This window comes from Ursus maritimus, unplaced genomic scaffold (assembly GCF_017311325.1).
Source record: "Ursus maritimus isolate PB19 unplaced genomic scaffold, ASM1731132v1 scaffold_11, whole genome shotgun sequence".
NCBI lineage: Eukaryota > Metazoa > Chordata > Mammalia > Carnivora > Ursidae > Ursus > Ursus maritimus.
The window spans coordinates 36,885,640-36,906,853 of NW_024423453.1; the positions used below are offsets into that span (position 1 = coordinate 36,885,640).

General features: G+C 40.0%; 1 protein-coding gene across 2 annotated transcripts in view; it reads left to right on the plus strand.

The window, feature by feature from the left end:
- The window catches only part of ARHGAP10 (Rho GTPase activating protein 10), a 308,238-nt gene that overhangs the window by 143,603 nt on the left and 143,421 nt on the right, over positions 1 to 21,214 (plus strand). For both annotated transcript variants that reach the window (XM_008685462.2, XM_008685463.2), the window contains exons 11-13: positions 7,465 to 7,546; positions 9,499 to 9,544; positions 11,857 to 11,922. In XM_008685462.2, coding sequence (XP_008683684.1) covers positions 7,465 to 7,546; positions 9,499 to 9,544; positions 11,857 to 11,922 — 194 coding nt within the window. The remainder of the gene's footprint in view (positions 1 to 7,464; positions 7,547 to 9,498; positions 9,545 to 11,856; positions 11,923 to 21,214) is intronic.

Sequence of the window (21,214 nt, forward strand, 5' to 3'; positions counted from 1 at the left end):
ATTTTTTTCTTCCTCTAATATCTGGGCTGTTTCTGAGTCTGGTTCTCCTAACCGCTTTATCTCTTTATGTTGGGTTACATTTTCTTCTTTGCATGCCTTATAATTTTTTGGTTGAAAGCCAGATATTGTAAGAGAGCAGTGGAAAGAAAGTAAGTAATATTTATGCCTGGGAAAGGGTATGCCCTTTCTTCCGTGGGGCTGCTAATGTGTAGGGCTGTCCCTTTAGTTGGCAGTTGAACTGAGAATCTATATTGTTGTTATTTATATTCCATTTATCAAGGGTCCATGTGATTGGAGAACACCATCAGAACCTCCTCTGGAGGTTCTCCTGCTCTGCTCCTCAAACTTAGCACGCACACCTCAGGGGGTGGGGGTGGAGGTCTCAGCCCTGCTCTCACTTTTCCTCCTGAGCACTTGGTGAAGTCCTATGGGAGGGAGTTGGAGGATGGGGTTCAGACTCTCTTGGGTCTCCGTTTTGTAGGGATTTGAAACCATCACACCCACCCACACTCTGCCTTTAAAACTTCAGTTCTACTGTTGTCCTGCTCTCTCATGTCTTCCTCTTTGTCCTGCTCCTTCTCAAAGGATCAGAGTAGCGGTGTGGACATGTGTGTTTGTTTTCTCTTTAAGAAAGGGCTTGTTGCTGTCTGCATTTTAGTTCATTGGGGTTTTTTGTTTGGTTTGTTTTGTTTTTGCATCTTCAGTTCTCCAATCTTTATTTAAACACTATGATTTCATAGGTTCTCCATGCTGTTGTTGTTAGGGTAGAACTGTTTCCTCACAACATCCTGCGTTCTGAAGTAGCAGTTCTCTAATGATTAATGGTTTGAATTCACTTTTATTAGAGGAAATAATCATACTTCTGACTATATCATTGCTTACTTGCTCTATTTGAAAGATTTTTTTTTTTTGTGGACAGAAGAAAGAAGCTATTTTAAAGTCTTTACCCTTCATAAAATCACGCACCTTGCTTTGGTCATTTCTGATCATAGATTCATAGGTTTGTATTTAAATTTTTTTCCCCAGGAATCCTTATGTGAAAAACTGATCATGACAGCTACGTTTCTATAACTTTAGAATGTGTTTGGTTTGGCTTTGGCACTTTCCCCTTCTCATAGTAAAATTTAGTGCTGGACTGACAACATCCTTGTTTGGTTTTTTTCCTTTTCCTTTTCAACATTCCTCTTAGAAAAACATTAACATATTCCTAATTGTTAACCATTCTAAGTTTTGTTAGCTGCTTCTTAGTTTTTTCTCTTAACTTCTCTGTTTTCAATATCTCATTAATTGGCATCTCATAAATGTCTCGTGAATGTTTCTGGTTTTTATATTTTCTTAATTTACAGGCTCATTGATCTATCGTGTAGGATATAAGGAAAACACGTGTCTTCCACACGCTTTGATTGAACTATAAAAAATGCAGTTGAAAGAGAATTAATAGATACGTGGTCAAATGTAGAATACAGATAGTAGCTCTCTAGACCGCTTCTCATGTGTGGGCCTTGGGAGTGCTTAATAGGGCATAATAGTGCATATTTCTTAAGGAGTGAAGGAAAAAAGATGAATTGCTGATTTAAGAACAAAAACTTGCTTAACCTAAGTATTTTCCTTCAGATTTCAATTCTTTACCTTGTGCTCTACAGACAACAGTTATGGTTTTAACGAAAGAAAGATAGACTACGTGGGCCATTTGCTCTCTTTTCCCCGGCTGTTTTTTCCTTATGAAGCTCATACTGTTGCCTTTGTATTTGCTAAGAATTAGTTTTGCTTACTGTGCATGGCAAATTACTCAGAGCTTAGCACAATGCCTGGCACGTATTAGGTACTCAGATGTTAGTTTGGTTGAAATGAATTTTCAGTTGAAGAAGAGAATGTTGTGTCCTCCGTGGACGAACATAGTGCATGGTAGCAGTATGGGCTCCAAGTACGAAAAATTAGAACTTTGTCAATTCTAGTTCCAGCTCCAATGGAGTCACTAATGTTACCATAGCTTCTCCATGGAATGAAGACGATATAACTGTGAATAATCTAGCACACTATAAAATTTTCTGTTCTTTGCTATCCATATATCCACTATGTCATTTTATATATGCAGTCAGTTTCACGAGTAAAACATGTCTTTGTTTCAAAAACTAAAGAATTTTATGGTTTGGTTTAACAGTGTGATGCTGTTAATACTGTAGTTTAAAATGTGTCCAGTGCTTCCTGAAGTCTCATGTTTGCAAAATGATTTCCTAACAATTGATTATTAAAAAAAGAAACTTGAGAAATTAAAAATATTTAAAACGTGTCTTAATTCAGTGTTTTTTTAACTTTTCCTGTACTAATGTTTTAGAGGTGGGGGCTGAGCAAATGGGGGATGAATGTGAGCCATCTCTGTCGTCTCTGTGATAGGATAGGAACCCAGCTTTATGTAATATTAGTGACCGATCCCTGTCTGTAATGTTACAAGTGTGACATGTTCTGAAAATGTGTACTGTGATGAATTAATTTTCAAAGGGGGAGTTGTTTTGATTTACCAAGCTATTATTTGTCAAAATGCAAACAGAAATAGAATCCTTTCCTTGTAGGTGATACATTTCTATTTAATCTCTCATGTTTCAATAAGCTAATTTGTTCTCTGCTGTATTCCATAAAGGGCTAGGTGGCTCAAGTCTGAGTCATTGTGCTCGGAGACAGGCATATAATAATACTTCAGGTTTTATGCCCCATTGAGGTTTTATCCAGAAGTACTCTGGCTATTTCATCGGAAGCCTGACAATTGTCCCCCCCCCCCTGCACTGTGCTATCTGTAATTCTAGTTCATCATTCTTTAGACTCTTCATCATTCAACACTTTTTTCTTGTGTTTCAAGTTACGAGAACCAGTCATTGTTTCTCTTATCCAACATCTCCATGTGCCGCTCTATATGAATATCCAACCATCTGCATGTGGTAAATATCATTTCCCCTCACGTATCCATGGAGAACCTAAGGGGGAAACAAAAAAGGGAACTAGAAAGCACAGAAATCTCATTAGGCTCGGTGTCTGATTTTTTGAGCGTAAGAGTATTAAGTCCTTATTTGCTGCAATTGTTTTTGGCTTTCATGGAATCCCTTTACTAGTTATTGATGGAACATTGTAAATGACCTGTCCTTCACTGCTGATCTTCTGTTGTTGCCTGTAGCATGGAGAAGCAACCTCCTATTTCCAAGTTCCTGCATTTTTTCCTTTATTTGTGCCCTTCCGTTGCATCCCCTTATTCTGCTAACAGGTCTCTGCAGCCTTCTTGTCTGTCTTCAGTCCATTTCCACCCAGCAGCCGTGTTCATGAACAACTTTAATTGTGTTATTCCCCTACTAAAAACCTTCAGTGACATTTAGGATAAATCAAAGCCTTTGCACAGCCAAGGAGCCCTTTGCGACCGGACCCCCAGGCTGCTTCTGTAGCTTTGCATTGTGTTCCTCTCCAACTGGGTGGGAGGACGGTGGATGAGGCTGGTCCAGCTCCTCCAAGGTGTGCTCCTTTTCTTCCGTGTGCCTTCTTGGCTTAGGGGATAACCCTGGCCCTGGTGCCCTGACATGGCCCATGTATCCTTAAGGCCTTAGGTTAAATGGCCCTTTCCCAAGGAAGCCTAATGTTTAGGGCTAGGTAGGATCTTTCTCTTTCTTAACTCCCCATAGCACCTTGAATGTGGAAATTTCCTCTGAGACTAGCAGCCAAATTAGCCACAGTCAAGTCTTCTTGACAACAATTGAACATAGCGGAAGTTGAATGCTTTTGTATTTGGGCATACATCTTATGATGTTGTTTTTACACACTCTTTTTCTCCTAGGTAGCTGGCTTTTTGTAGGACTCCATACAATTGTAATTAATAGATTATTTGTAGTATTTTTTTTACCTTCTTCTTTCTCTTGGTAGACAATAAGCCCTTTGTGGGTGGGATACCTAGCTCAGTGCCTAGCCCATGATATGGTATTCAATAAATAATTCCCGGCCCCTTGGCATAGGATCTAAAGCATAGTAAGCACTCCCTCCGTGTTTATTGAACTGAATGTAAGCTTGGTTTGTCTTCCTGTGATAGCAGTTGACTTGTTTGGCCTTTGGTCCATTTTCTATGCACATTTTGCCATTTCTGGTGTTCATTTTCCCCTCCTTCCCTCCCTCCCTCCCTTTCTAAGATTTTATTTATTTATTTGACAGAGAGAGCGCAAGCAAGGGGAGTGGCAGGCAGAGGGAGGGGGAAAGCAGGCTCTGCACAGAGCAGGGAGCCCGATGTGGGTCTTGATTCCAGGACCCTGAGAGGCTCCATCCGTGGGCCCTGAGATCAGGTCATGATGCTTAACCGACTGAGCCCCCCAGGTGCCCCAAAGCTGTCAGCTTTCTATTATGTATTTGCTACCACATCTTATTTTGCGTTTTATCTGAGATCATGACCTGAGCAGACCGCAGATGCTTAACCGACTGAGCCCCCCAGGTGCCCCAAAGCTGTCAGCTTTCTATTATGTATTTGCTACCACATCTTATTTTGCGTTTTATACTTTTGTTATTTAATTACATACTAAATGTTTGAATACATCTATGTTTTAGAGAGGTGTCTAGATATTTTTCCTTCTTGACAAGAATGGAGCATTCTTGCAGACGTGAGACCCCCATATGTAAATATTATTTTATCACTTAAAGAATGTAAAGAAAAACATTCCTGCCATCTGAAGTTTTCCCTCACAATTTTAATTAACTCCCTTGAGCCCAGTGTGGGTTACTAAGAATAAGGGCCAAAATCTTCACGTCCCAGTCAAGGAACTTCTTGAAACAGACTGGTTGTCTGGGCATCTTGCCTTGATTCTTGCTCCAAAAAGATGCTGTGTGTAGTAGAGCGGGAGGAGGTGGGACCTTGGGTCTGTACTGTGTGGTGCCAAGGTGATGGAAAAGTGGAAACGAGACAAAAAAGTGTCGGGTAGACAGTTAAGAGTCATTTTGCTGTTTAGGGGTGGGGATTATTGGTGATTTTCTTTTTCGTTTTCTTTTTTTTTTTTTTACCCTCTACAAATTTCAGTATGGAGAAAACGGTTGTAGGCAAGAGCCTATCAATTGTAGCCATAGTTACTTTGTAGTGAACCTTAAGCCAACAACTTCTCTTGTGCTTTATAAGGGTCTCGTGGGGAGAAAGCATAATGCCTGTGTGCGTGAGTGTTGGGAGCACTACTTACTCACATTTGGCTCATTGCTTTTGGAGGACTTTTTACTTTACGGTACTTTAGAAAAATTGCAGTGATTATTGGATTATAGTTGATTATTACTGCTTGCTTTACTTGAAAAAGATTATCCATTAGTTAAAAATGAGTTGAAATACTACCGCAGGAGTGATAACTTTAAAAAGTATATTCCGTATCCAACAGGAATTAATATTTACTCTTTGTTTCAACCATCTACTTTCATTTCTAGTTTTCTGTGTTTTGCCTTTTAATTCTTTGCCAGAAAAGTTCTTTTCGAATACTAATTTATAGTATTTGAATCAAATATTCAAAATTTGTTTCATTTGAGAAACCGCCCCTGGGTGAAGAGGCATCATTAATGGCTTTTCTACCTAGTTATTTCTTCCTGGTATAAAGAGTTTTTCTAGCTGAATCTCCAAGTGTCTGAATAAACTGAACTGAGAAAGATTATTTGGCCCAGAGAACCAACACAGGGCTCTAAGAAAATATGAAGGAAACACCAAATGGTGAACAGTTTGCCTTCTTAACATAGAATTGGGATGGGATGAAAATGATTTTCTGGTTTTACACTCTGTCCGTGCCTGGGTAACAAGAAGCATGTATCTCTTTTATAAATAAAAATTTAGTCATCACGAGCACCTCACACCCATTAAGATGGCTGCTTAAAAAAAAAAATAATATAACAAGTATTGGTGCGGCTGTGGAGAAATCGAAGCCTTGTGCACCGTCGGTGGGAATGCACAGCACGCAGCTCCTGTGGAAAAGGTGTGGCAGTTCCTGGAAAAATTAAAAATAGAATTACCATTGACCCAGTGGGTGGCAAAATTATTTCTCCCTGCTCACACAGTACTTCTGTACTCCAAATATGTGGGTTTTTCCATAACCAGCAAGTCTCCAATTATCTGCAGAGACCTAGTGTTCTACAATTTAACCGGATTTTGGCACTACCTCAAGTTAGTGAAGACACTTCAGATTAAGGGCTGACTCCCAAGAGACTGCCCCCACCACCTCAGACGCCAGTCGCAAGTTCAGGTTGTCACCTGTGCTTTTGGCTACAAATTGGGGGTTCCCATGATCTTCTCGTTGGGTTTGATAATTTGCTAGAACAGCTTATACAACTCAGGGACACTATTTACTTACTGTTACCAATTTATGACAAAGGCTATTTTAATTGAAATAAATGAATAGCCAGTGAGGAGATACAGAGGGCAAGGTATAGGGGAAGTGGCTTGGAGCCTCCATGTCCTCTCTGGACATGCTACCCTCCGAATGCCTCCATTTTCACCAACCTGAAAGCTCCCTGATACCTAGGGTATTTTATAAAATCTTCAGTGCTTAGGAATGATTCATTGACTCATTGGCCATTGGCGATTGAACTCAGTCTCCAGTCCCTTCTCCTCCTGGAAAGGGCGTGGGGGTGTGTGTGTGGCGGAGAGGTCCAATCTCCTAGTCTCACATTTCCCCTGGCAACTAGCGCCCATCCTGAGGCTGTCCAGGAGCTACCAGCCCTATTATTTCATTAGTATATAAAATGACATTTGTTTTGGAGATTCCAAGGGTATTAGGAACTTTATGCCAGGAAATGGGGTCAGAGACCAAATGTGTTATTTCCTATTATGCAGTAATTCCACTTCTGGCTCGATCCCTCAAAGAATTGAAAGCCAGGTGTTGAGACATTTGTACACCTGTGTTAATAACAGCATTGTTTAGAGTAGCCAAACAGTAGAAGCAACCCAGGTGTCCATGGACAAACGAGTGGATAAGCAAAATGCAGTGCGTATGCACAATGGAATATTATTCAGCCTTAAAAAGAAAGAAAATTCTGACACATGGTACAACATGGACGAAAATGGAGGATATTATGACAAGTGAAACAAGCAAGTTACAAAAAGAAAAAAAAAAATGACCTGGTTCCACTTATAAGAGTTACCTAGGAGTAATCCAATTCATAGAGACAGAAGGTAGGAGGGGAGGGTGTCTGGGGCTGGGCAGGAAGGGAACGGGGAGGGGGGGATGAATCGCGGGTACAGAATTTTAATTTACAAGATGAAGCGTTCTGGGGATTGGTTGCCTGATAATGTGAACATACTCAACACAGCCGCACTTTTCAGTTAAAGGTGGTTAAGATGGTACATTGTATGTTATGTGTTTTTTGTCCCAATGAAAAATCAACCCCCACTTCCTCCCCACAGTAAAACATTGGAAAGTGGAAAAGCAGGTTTGTTTTACCAGCCAAGGGCTCACCTGCTGCATTCCTGGTGTCTTCCAGGCCTGGCGCTGCTCTGACCATGCAGGCGTTCTCCGAAGAGGAACGGAAGCAGTGGTTGGAAGCTCTGGGTGGAAAAGAAGCTGTAAGAATCCTCACTGGTTGAGCTCTAGTTCACATCCTTCAGTGTGACTCGTATTCCTTTTTATGTGATTTTTGCTTTATAGTGTTTAAAAAAAGTTCCCTGCTGACATTGGCATTTCGGTTCCTCTTGGAGGCGTTCCGCATTCCCAGTAATTCGGCCGGAGGTAGCAGCTGCACCCAGAAGACCCGTGTGTCCTTAGTTTTTATTTTTGATTTTTCTTGACTTTGCCACTCAGCTTTGCTCTGCTTGAGGAAGTCATCGAAATGCTCAGTTTTTCGCTTTCCTACCTGTCAGTTCCTCGGGTGAGGAGCATCGTAGATGCTTGCAGTTCATTCTGATCTCAGTGGAGATGGAACAGTAAATACGAGGCAGTGCAGGCAGTATGATAAGCGCCTGCTGTAGTCATTTTGCTTGATTTAACAGTTTATGGTTCAGGCTAATGGGTTATGGTATGCAATATCAGGTAGCCCTAGTGAATGGGCCTGGATGATGGGTGTGAGGAGTCAGTTAAAGGTAGCTGTATAGATCCAGAGGCTCATGGACTCAGTCTGTTTGCGACTCAATTCAGGCACTGCTTTCATTTCAGTGGACTGGTGGCTTCAGGAATTGGGAATTTGGCAGATCACGTATTGAACTGGGGACTTAGGATAATTATAGAAAACACCATAGAACCGATTTAAATAAACTCTGCCGAAAGTATTGCGACTCTCAGTAAGATGCCAGTGCAGGTACCAGGTGGGCTTAGCTGGAAAGCATTTGTCATCTTAGCAGGGTTTAAAAAAAAAGGGAAAGAGAGTGGCTTCCAAGTGAAAGAGGGGTCATATAGAGTAGAAGGAGAGGTGTCAGAATAGAGTTGTAAAACTGGCGAAAGGTAATGTTATCTGATGGTCATAGAGAGCAGGTCGGTGGAAGTGTAATATGGGGGCCGGAGAGCTGGGCCACGGTGTGTCTGACAGTCCTGATTCAGTGTTTGAAAAATGAAAACCCAAAGTGTACGTGTTAAAAATAGATGCTATAAGGAGAGTGTATCATGCTTGGGAAAACAAAAAAGTAGTAATCAGATTTGTGTATTATTTTATTGTGTTTGACCTACATTTAGCCTCCATAGTTTTATTTCTGTCTATTCTTAATTTGCCCTTGAAATTTTTAGCTGGAAATCAAGAGTATTTACAATATTTATGGTTACTGAGATCCAAAACACATTATACTAATCCTCTCTAGTAAACGCAATGCAGTAACTAGGACTTCTCTACCCTGAGATTCAAGAAGTGCTTTGGAAAGGGAGTTGCGTAGCAAAAAGATCACATGACTAAGTCTTTGAGAAAGAAATCTGTTGTCAAGGGCATTGTAACCTTGAAGACATATATAACCACTCCTTTACAACAAAGAACCAAGTAATTAATTTGACATACACCAAGGCAAATCTTCAGAAAGAAAATATTTAGCTATGTATTTATGTGAGGACACTTAAGGTTGCATATTTTTTCTCAGGTGCTGTATATGCCTTGCAAATAATGGGTCGATGCTGAAGTCCTGGAATTATCACCTAGCTATTTCAGATGTAGTTATTTAAATTATGAGTAGGAATTCTCTCTTTCTTAAGTAAATACCAGATTTTAGAAATAGTGGTGAAAAAAATGAGCATCTTATTGCTTAGAATGCAGCAATTTCTTTGTCATTCTATACTTATAAGGCCAAGCATTTCAAATTTATGATGAATTCCTTAAGAATCATAGCTCCTTCATGTTATTTTTGCTGCTGTGGCATACCTATCTGTCAGAGACAAAGTAGACTCAGAGATGCCCCTTATTGTTACTTATCTTAGTACTTGAATAATTAGTATATAATTAACCAATATCAATGTATTTTTTTGCATAGTCCTAGGCATGCCTACTTGAATCCTTTATATTGATGTGTTAAAAATATTGTTTTCCCTTTTTCTCTTTTACTAGCTGTTACATAGTTTTAATAGAGCCATCATCCCAAGACCAGAAGGAAGTAAGTGTTAATTCATAAAAAGGACTGTTTGTTCCCTTCTTCATGAGTTAGGTTGTTTTCATTACGATGTCAAATCGTTGCTGGGTGCTCTGGACCCTCTCTAAGCTAGTCCTCCAAATAATATATATATTCTCTTTTACCCACTGGGCACCAACCCAGATTTTCCTGGGCTGCTGTCATTCTCACTGATCTTTTCCGTCTCTGAGTTTTTTTTTTTTTTTTTTGTCTTTCTCTATAATTACTTTCTCTACAAAACCCAAAATGCTTCCTCCACAACTTACTTTAATATTTATTCTCATAGCCATAAATAAACACGTAAGAGTTTCAGGGAGGGGTCTTTCAGTTTCCTAAATTGTAAACTCCTGTGGGTAAGAGCTGTTTATCAGGTCCCCTGTTTGCAACCCCCTTACCCCGACCCTTGATATATATATTTTTTATATCCTTGAAGTCTGAGTATGGACTATATGAGTAGCGAATCACTGCACTTTAGAAAATAACAACAATCATGCGGCGCCTGGGTGGCTCAGTCGTTAAGCGTCTGCCTTTGGCTCAGGGCGTGATCCCAGGGTGCTGGGATCGAGCCCCACATCGGGCTCCTCTGCTGAGAGCCTGCTTCTTCCTCTCCCACTCCCCCTGCTTGTGTTCCCTCTCTCGCTGGCTGTCTCTCTCTCTGTCAAATAAATAAATAAAATCTTAAAAAAAAAAAAAAAGAAAAGAACAACAATCAAACATATTCAGATATTCTAAGACATCAATCTTCACATGCATTGTATGGACTTGAGGAACATATAGCCTAGCTCTGTAATCTTGATTTTTACTGAGCTAAAGCAAAAATGTGATCAGAATTGTTGGATTCTTTGTAAATTTACTTTTGATATCTTTGGAGAAATTAAGGCTACATTTATCAAATGTGTATAGTTTGGAAATTTTATGTTCTCTAACACACGATTCAAAATTATCATGATGTGTGTTTCATTTGAGCCAGTGCTTGAGTAAAAGACATCTCTAGCCTGCCATTGAAAATTGCCAGTTGTAAACCTACTTGAAGTGCCTTCTTACCCTCTTCCCATCCCTCCCTCCTCCTCCTCCCTTCCTTTCTGTCTTTCTCCTCTTTCCTCCTCCCACTCCTTTTCTCCTTCTCCCCTTCCTTTATGTTCTTATTTTTTATAGAGAAATAAAGCATGCCACTTTTTTGAAAAATAGTTTTGCTAAACATTTTATAAAATGTGGTGAATAGTGGATCCTTAAACAGTAAACCACTGCCCGATTTTCCTCCGTAAAGTTATCTTCCAGCTTAGCATTAAACCTGCGCAGTTTATATTCATGGATTTTTCATGCTGTCCCCTCTGAGAGACAGGTGTTAATATTAGTGTTCCCTCATTCTAAATACAGACTCAAGTATTCACTTCCCCTGATTTCATTTTTGAAACAAGAATCATCTTTTATTAGGACACTCAAATGTGTCAGCCTAATGTGCCAGCCTTAGAAAAAAAGAGGACATTTTTGAAATAATCATTTCTGTTACATGAATCATTTGTTTTAAATTCATTATGAAAATAATAAAATATTAAACACTTAGAGCATGGTATGAAATGTGAAGTTCTTTTTCAAGCTCATGGCCCGAATAATACTTTTTCTCCCCCAAATAATACTTTTAGAAGTGTTTAAAAAATTTTTGTTGAAGATCTTGTTTATTTAAGGGAGAGAGAGCACGAGCAGGGGGCATTGGGGGGGTAGGGAGGGGCAGAGGTAGAAGCAGGCTCCCTCACAGGGCTCCACCCTAGGACCCTGAGATCTTGACCTGAGCCCAAAGTAGCCACTTCACCAACTGAGCCGTCCAGGTGCCCCTAAAAACTTTTCTCTTTAAGTTAAAAAAAAAATGTGTTATTTCTCTGTCAAGTAATTTACTTCACTCATTTATAACTTAAAAGAAAAAAAAAAAAGTCCTGAGGTGGTGGTGGAATTTTGGCAAAGTATATCTTAATCATCTTTAGATAGATTCCCCCTAAAGATTTGTATCATGTTCTTTCCCACTGTTTAAGATAAGTTATATTTATTAATATAAAAATTATTTTATATTATAAATTTATAAATTATTGGTAATAGATGTCCTAATATTCCAGTAAGTGCTTCTCTAAATATATGAAATTCTCGTTTACATTATTTAAACAGGGAACACATGGCCTTTAGCTTTCTTTTAATAGTGAAATAAAAATTAAACTGGATTTAAATAATTTTTTCTATTTTTGTAAAGAAGAGAAACGTAAATTATTCATTGTGCCCTTAATATTTTATAACTGTATTTCTTTTAGGTGCACAGTTGGATAAGATGGGATTCACAATTCTCAGAAAATGTATCAGTGCAGTTGAAACACGAGGTAACATGACTGAATCATTTTATCATGAAAGGCTATAGGTATGTAAAATCTAAGAGTCATTTAAGATGACTGTTGCATGGTTAAGTGTTGTAGAATGGAATGCGTCAATGCAAAATGTACATTCTGGGTGTCGGAGATTGAGTTGTTCATTTATGATGACAAGGTGGGATTTTCCCTTCTGTTTACATCTATATTTCTACTTCTACTCCCCACCCCCATTGAGACTTGAAGTCAGAGCTGGAATGAGAAGCATTTGAAGACTCAGCGGTGTTGGACAGCGAATCTGAATCACTTTTTGCTCACTATTGAGATATTGTCACCTTCCATTGTCTTTCTTGTTGGCCTCCCTTTAAAAAGTCAGTTCCATTGAGGTGTCATTTACATAAAAAGAATTCACTGACTTTGTAGAAACTGGTGAGTTTTGACAAGTGTACTGTTGTGTAACTGCCATAACATAGAAATAACAATCATAGAAGATTCCTAGCTTTCCTCCCCGCATTCCTTTGTGCCCCTTTGCCGTCAATCCCCACTCCTTCCTTGGCCTTTGGCAACTACTGAGCTGCTTTCTATCACTTTAGTTCTTTCTTTTTTTTAAAAAAGCATTTCATATAAATGGAATCATGAAGTATAGTCTTTTGAGTCTGGCTTCTTTATGTAGCATAATGCTTTTGAGATTCATCTCGTTGGGTGTATCCCTGGCTCATTTCTTTTTATTGGTAGGCATGATTTCATTACATGGATCTACCGTGATCTATTTATTCGTTTACCTATTGATAAATATTTGGATTGTTTCCATTTTAAATTTAAGGAAAGCTAATCCCTCCCCTGACCGAAAGCTTTCTCTTTATAGTCCCTAAAATAACAGGGCCCTTGCACTTTGCAGCCATGGCAGCAGACTTCAGAGAAACGAAATATTGAACATTACAAAACAGGCTCCTTCTGGAGGTCGAGTTTCTCTTTGTTTAGAGACCTAGTGGAGTATGAATAAATGGATCTTTAATTCACCCTCATAGATTGCATACCCCAGTCCTGCTTTGGATGACTTTGTGGATGAAGCATTGCGTTCATACTTTCTGTCAAAACAAGGTCTTTGTTGTGGAGCCAGGTGCCTGCCAGGTCTGAAACGAGAGGGTCAGATGACGGAAGAATACCAGCCGGTTTATGACTTGGGGATTTGCCCATTGATAGTAAAAACTCAAGTCACAGAAAGCCTTTTCTTCTGTGCTTTCTTCCAGTGGCAATTTGGCCTGGAATTTTCCTTCATTTCAGCCTGCCCTCAAGTTGAGCTGACAAATTTCTTCATTTTCTAAGTGCTTCACACATTTCCAAAATTTAGAAAAAATACTGTGATTTTCATATCTCTCACTTCATCATTCATATTTCTGTTTCTCCTGAGCTCCTGAAGTGAGGCGCCTTAATTGTATCACTTGTGTGCTTATTATTTTGATAAATTATGTTCTTTCCCCAAAGGATATGTTTTATACATACTTGCTTCTGCCTGAACAGATTAAAATCTATCTAGAATGCTTTCTGATTGGTATGTGTAGCTTTATGGAGTGTTATATACATTGACTGGAATATATGTGCTAGAATCTGCATGTATTGAATGTGTTTTTATTATAAATATATTACTGGATGTTTTTAACAGAAGAATGAATCTACACAATTTTTTCAAAGATTTTATTTATTTGAGAGAGAGAGAGAGAGAGTGAGAGCACGCCCGCACACAAGCACAGGGTGGGGCAGAGGGACAGACTTCCTGCTGAGCACAGAGCCCAATTCAGGGCTGGATCCCAGGGCCCTGAGATTGTGACCTGAGCTGAAGTTAGAAGCTTAACTGACTGAGCCACCCAGGTGCCCCAAGTCTACATAATTTAAGTTAGATTTTTCTCATTTAAAGATAACAAAAAGCATATATATATTTTTTCAAGTCTTTTATTCTTAAAGGTCTTCCATTACTGAATGAAGCCTTTTGCTTTTAATGGAATGCTAGACTAATAGCAGTGTTAAAAGAATCAATGGTCAGATTATATTATGAAAAATGAGAAACACTGTAGAATCTCTGAGGCTTTTATCCTAAATTTTTAAGTTCCTCCAAGTAATATTGCTCTTAATGATTTCCTCCAAATCAGCTATCATGGCTGTTGATTTTTTTTTTTTATGCTACAGGTATGGTTGCCTACTTCTTTTTTTCATCAAGATAAAGCAGCTCTTGGTGTCCTGTCACAGGAAACGCACAAGTCCCTGTGGCTTAAAACAACAAGACTTATTTCTCACTCAAGCTTTGGTAGGAGGGCTTTGCTCATCACCAGTACCTTGGCTTAGAGGTTCCTGGTTGCCTTTGCAAACCAACCAAATTAAAGGTTCCTGGTTGCGGTGCCAGGGGGAAACAGTTCTGGAGGGCTTTGGACCAGCAACTAGAATGGTCTGGTCTTGAAGCGAGTTACATTTGCTTACAGCTAATTGGTCACTAGAAGCCTCATGGCCGCACTCGACCCCAAAGAGTCTAGGTTGAACAGCCCTACCAGGAGCACACAGAGGTGGAAATATTTGGTGAATAGCATGAATGACAACCGTGTATTTTGTGGATCTACATGCCTAAAGACCAGGGACATTTAATGAAATCTGACCGAAAAATTATTTCTAATCACTGCTTTTAGTGTTTTAGATGTGACTATCATTGTCTGAAAACTACCATTTCATGTGTTTGGATTAAAACCATTAATGTGCCTTTTCCCCTAATATGTTCTTCTAAAAATGACTCTTGGCATTTTTATTACTATCAACCTTATTTGTGACATCACTGAAATATTTGGAAAGCATCAGACAAATGTCTAAAATTTATTGTGGTCCTCAGTATCCTAAGAAGAGGTGACATTTTTAGTGTACTGACATATCTTTGACAACATATATAATACGTATTACACTAAGATGATATATATGACACTAATATATATGTGACACTAATATATGATACTAATATAAGATACCAATATATGACACTAATATAATATATAATCTATGTTAACATGTACAGTATATGTTGAGGTATATAGATGCTAGCATCTTGACCTGAGTGGGATTATTTAGCAGTTAACTCTGCTTTTGGGTAAGAAGAAGCCCGTTTCACTACAATATCAGCATCAGTTAGCAAATCATACTCATCATTTCCATAGAGCTGTTTGCTCATGAAGTTAGGGGGTATGTGGGAGTCAGATTAACTGATCTTTCAGCCATTTACCAAATATTTGTAAATGCTGTGTACCGGCTCTTAATGGATTCAGGCAAACTGACTACTGCTAGGAAATTATTGCTTATTGTATACCAAGCTGAAGGCCTTCCTAAAGCCATGATTCCCAAATATTGCTGCACATTGGAATAATCTGGGATCCTCAAAAAATCCTACCTGACTCTCCCCCCCCCCCAACTCCCAAGTCAGTTGACTTCATTGCTATCTGTTGTGAACTGGGAAGTGGGATTTAAAAAAAAAATGTTCTCCAGGTGATTCTACTATGTAGCAAAGTTTGGGAACCATTGTTCTAATGGAAGGGTGGTTTGTGTGTTGGAGAAATAAGGTGTACAGTTATTATCTTTATGGTTATAGTATCCTTTCTATGTGGGGAGCTTTTCCTTTAACTTTTTTTAAAAAAATAACCCAACCTAAACCCAAACAAACAAACAAAACAGAAAAGTTCTGAAAAAATAGCGCAGTGTTCTTTACCTTCCCTCAGTAACAGGTTGCCTATCACAGTTAAATCCTAGTTCTGACGTGAAGCCGGTCAGCTAACCAGTATTTATTTATCGAGCAGTCACAGTGTGTACATAGCTTTTTTTCTAGTCCTTTGGGACACATATTAAAGGTTAGTTACATATAATGCTGGATACATTAATAGTAAACAGACAGATCTGTAATGTAAATCTATCATGTAATAAAAGTGTTATATGTTTGCAAGAATTCAGAGAATTTGCGTGTTGATAGATTGCAGTGTACTTGATGTTGATTGAGAACTATGTTTAGGAATAGGTTTCCTTAGATTTAAAGGATAGGAAGGTATAGTTTGGCATTTAGAGACACCTCTGCAAAGATGTGGAGACAGAGTGTGACAGGAACAAGGCAAATTTGATTGGAAAGGAAGCATAAAGAAACAGTATGAAAGCAGGTACTCAAGCATTTGCATTTAATTGTGAAGGAACTGGGTAAGTCCTAGAGGGTGGTGGATAGCAGAGTAGGAGGCTTAGAAAGATAAATATGAAAACTAGCCACATGTGGGACGACTGAGTGCAGAGGAGTCCCAGAATTCTGCCTCTGTTGGAGGATCCGGCAGGGCAGGTAGCTGATTCAGGGAGGGCGATTAGTCAGTGGGGTCAAATAGCATGGATGCATCCGTGTGACTTAGCAGATGAAGCAGTAGTCGCATTTAGCAGTTGGTCATACATACAGGGTAGGAGTTCTGCAAGGAATTTCACCTTCAGATTTTAGTTTGAAAAACAAAGGCTATCCAGGAAACTTAAGGGTCCACGGCAGACTGGTTGCCATCTAGATCACCAAGGGTGTTTCTTGAAAATGCAGATTCCTGGGCTCCATCAGTTCTGTTGACTCATAATCACTGGTAGCTGGGCTTCTGCTGTGGACAATGTGAGTTCCAATAAGAATAGTCAAGGGGAGACAAGAATTTTCTCATCTTCTGCTTTTAGGAGGTAGAAGAAGCCATGATGGTTTTCTGAGAAAGTAGAGTTTATGAGGGCCCTGGTCATGGATCCGTGTAGCTTTGGGGATGATGAGTGTGAATCTAGCAGATGGAGGGTAGAACCTCCATCCTAAAAAGTGCAGTTGAGGGAAGAAATAAGAAAATGGCTCAAAGTGGCCAAGTCTCAGAAGCCAAGGGCATTTCAGATTTCCAACACGTTGTAGGTGAATCCAAGGCAAATTCCGAAGTGTTCATGGCGCCTGTTGTTCACGGATTCTGGGCTTCACCTCCAGCTTCTTTACCTGCTAGTCCATATGATGCCTTGTGTCTGGTGCCCTGTAGTAGTTTGTTCATTTGTGGGAAAACACTTGGTTATTCTCAAGCAGTTTTATACAACCTTTCTTCCATTGTGTCTAGGCTGAAAACCGTGCAGTCACCACCTCTCTGGCTGTCTGATGAAGGAGAACATGATGGGCTCATTCATCTCCTGTCTGATGATGGAGAATATGATGGGCTCATTTGCCCTGCCCCTGCCCCCCGCACCCAGCCTGTGAATCAGGGCTTCCCTGGGGACTCAGCACGTAAACTGCATTCTGAAAGATGAGGAGGAATTGGCCAGGTGCACAAGTGTGGAGTGTCAGGAAGGATTTTGGGAGAGGAAAAGGGTGGGGTCGAAGTGTTGATGTTTGACAGAGCATGATGCATCTGGGACGTGGGGGGTCACTGGCAAGAGACTGGAGGAAGAGAGGCACTTGGATTACTCTGCAGAAGGCGCACCTCTCTGTCGGCTGTGAAGAGTGGTCAGGTTTACACTCCAAAATGATGCAGAAAGGTAGGCATTTTGGAAAGATTCTAAACCCTTCAGACCCTTAGTCTTCAGAAGAATGTGACTAGGAAGTTCATTCACACTGTCTACCCGCACCCACGTTTGTGAGGATTAGAACTAATTTTTGTACATAGTAGATATTCGTTAAATGTGTTTTTAAACTTCCTTTTTCCATTCTCCCTTGAAGAGCTTTCCTTATGAAAATTCCTCATTTGGCAGTTATATTGTCTGATATTGTTAATTATATTTGATCTATTTATTTTGTTTCTGGAACTTTATGGTTTCCTTGGAGTGAAGAAAATGTCTTATTTATCCTTTGCTTGCCTCTTCTCATCTCACATAGAGTCTGTGTCTACATACAGAGAACTCAGTAAGCAATTGTGTTTTGCTTGAGTATTCAGAGATTTGACTAACATGCCACATCGGAAAATTAAGTGTTTCAGCAATTTGTGAAATTATTGGAAGGACTTTTTCTTCTGTATGTGGTTGGAATTAGTGCTTTTGAATAACATATGTAGGATTGGTTTTCATTCCTTTTTGAATTTATGTCAGCATCTTTCAGAATTACGGGTAATAGTTTAGACATAGAAAGATACGTTATGTTACATGTTGAAGCATTTTATGGTTTCAGAGCTTGGAGAGTAATTACACTACTTCCTTAAGTAAATTACTCCCGTTCCTATAAAAGGACCAACTCCCACAACCAGGATGTTGACTTTCTCTAGAACTGGATGCCATGTAGTTTTTCAGGTGCATGCATTATAAAATACAGTAAAACAGAGTAAGACACTTGCTTAAAAACTTCCTCGGGTTGCTGTTTTTTAAATAGTCATCATGATTTAAAACTAAATTTGTATGCTACTTTTGTTTATGAAGTTTCTCTTAAAAAAAACTTCCATATGCGAATAATTTCTAGAGTATGGCATTAAAGTGTCGGTCTGGGCAAGCTGTCAGTTATCTGGTTCAGCCCTGTACCAAGCTGTGAATTCATGGGAGAGAAGGAGGAAGCCACATCTAAGATGTGTCAGTCTTTGATTTGTTGTATGTAAAAGTAAATTTCTCTGTCTTTGAAAAGCTGGGTTTTAGGTTTTTGGAAAATCTTTTTGAAGTTGGCTTGAGGATTCTTCCACTTCCGGAGCACCTCTGGAGTTGTATGGGGTCTCGAGAATGGGCCTGGTAGAAGGTGAGGCTGTATAGCTTCAGTACTAGTCTTTGTGGGAGGGAAGATGCCTAAAGTTGAACTTGCAACACTTTTTACCATGATTGCACATTAATCTTAAATTGCCAAGGGCAAATTATATGCAAAATGAAGAAAATAAAGAACAGCTGTCCCCAGAAAATTTACAGCAAGTAAACTTGAGTTTCTCGCTCACTGTCTCTTTTTTCATCATAATGGGTGTGAGATGGGAGTGGGTGGATAACAGAGGACAGTCTTATGTGGGAGGGAGCCAGAGAGTCTTGTGGTGTCTGCAGAAATGCAAATGCAAAACTGAAATACTAAATTCAGGCGAGTCAGGATTATTCATTTTCTTAATTAGTAATCTTATTTGTTTTAAGAACAAATAAGCTTCCAAAGCTATTAGTTTCCAAATGAGTGGCTGTGTAAAGTTAATAGGGAAAAATGGTTAAACCGTCTTGCTACAGAGTAGGTGTGCTAGGTTCTCTGTGTTTGGCTCAGATTCTGATGAGGTCCATGGCATTTTATTGCAAGGCTCCCTGGACACTTTTATCGCGTAATGGTGAAGGGCATCAGCTCAAAGGTCAGTCTTGATTCGAATCTCTTCCAGCACTTACTAGCTCTGCAACCATGGCGAGTTCGTTACTTGACTCCCCGTGACCTGGTTTTATCACGTGTCGCCTGGGATAATGGTGGCATCTCCTTTGCGGGCAGGTTGTGAGAATGAAAAAAAGAACGCTTGGGACGTTGGCTCACATGGAGTGTTCAGTCAATGTGAGTCACGTATTTAGAGATACGTCTGCGAATTGAAGCCAATCATGATTAAGTAATTCCATTATTGATTCAAGGCTCTGGGAGCACTGAGTAACTTCGTTTAGTTTATTTATTTAATAGTAATTTACATAGGGAAGGAAATCACTTGAGTTCGCTTTAGTAATTTGATGTGACGCTTGTAACGAGGCAGTAACAGTAACCGCTTTGGCTTTCAGTCTTCTGTTCCTCAGTGTCTTGTGGACCCTTGAGCAAGAAAGTGGCTGGGAGGCAGTGAGGAAAGGAAGGAGCCTCAGGAAGAAAACTATGGCTTTTAGATTACCTCAGGCTCCCCCTCCCCTAAAAAAGAGATTGCCCAGAGTTGCCCCAAATTGGTTTAGTCCCTGATGTCGTAGCTGCTCTGAGGTGGAGAGACAGATGGCAGCAGCGAGACACCTTTCGGCCTTTCCTGATGTTCTGTTCTCTGTAGAGAAGGGAGGACAAGGAGTCCTGCAAAAAACAGCAGCCAACTTCTGCCTTGAGTTTGAGTTTCTTTTCTGATTTACGTAAGTAAAATTCTGTGACCACGTAAGTTTGAGCTGTATGAGTGAGGCTGAAAATGAAATGTACTTGTATGTAGCTGTCCCGTCCACTCCAGCGCATTTAATACTTACGTATTCCTGGGCATGTGTGTGTTAGATGGGCTTTAGTCCGTTCTTTTTCAGTGTTTCCTGTAGGAAAGATACTGGAAGAAAAAATGGTGGAGATATGGTTCCTTTTCTTAAAGATTAGCTTCAATCTAGTTTCAAGGCAGTGAAGGACCTGATTTTATGCTTTCATGTGAACAAGTTATTTTGCAGTTTCATGGATGCTAGTAGAAGACTCAAGACTCCTAGATCAGAGATGAAGGACAGTTTATTACTCTCAGTAGCCAGAGTATTAAATTTTGTGTCGGCGTCTGATTCCCAAGGGCACTGCAGAGAGGGTCAGGTGAGATCTGCACACATAGTGGGTCATATTATAAGAGAAAAAAACTCTGAACTTAGGAAGCTTGAGTCTTTTATTATGGCCAGCGAGCATGCCTGCCCTTTGTTCTAGATGGAGACACTATCTCTATTTTCCAAAGCTGCAGGCAAACATGTTCTTTGCTCCCGAGAGAGATAGTGGAACAGATGGTGTTCATCCATCCGTCTTGGGGTGTTGCTGGCAGAGGGGGTGGATGGGTATGATGTGACAAGATGCTCTGTGAGCAGTCGAGGCCAGAGTGTGGCCAGAGTGTGTGCATCCCAGGTGCTGTGCTGCACGTTTGCCTCGGTTCTATAGGCAATGGTGAGACGTTGACAGATTTGAGCAGGCATGTGTTCACGTCTTTTAATGGGAGGAAGTAGATTTAACGGGAGCCGGGTGGGATGGACGGGATGGCAGGCAGGATGGCTGGTTGGATTTTAGAAATAATCCACACAGGAGTTGATGGAAGTTTAAACTAGGGTGTCGGCAATGGAAAGAAGGGATGGATAGGACGAGACACTTGGCAGAAAAACAGAATCTGATGACATGTTGGCTGTAGAAGACAGGGAGAAGGGAAGGTAAACTATAAGCTTTCCAGCCAAGGTAGATGAAGACTTCTTTAGCCAAGACAGAGAATGCAGGAGGAGCAATAGGTTTGGGAGGAACATGGGGACTGGGATTGGTTTCTCATAGGAATTCAAGGTGCCTGTGACATTTCTGTCAGAAATAAGATGAAGGCAACAAAGAGAAGAAGGTGGGCATGATTTTCAGAGGGGTGAAGTTTTGAGTGTCAGAAAGTCATGTCAGATGGATGGTGAGGGAAGAAGATAATGGGGCAAAGGG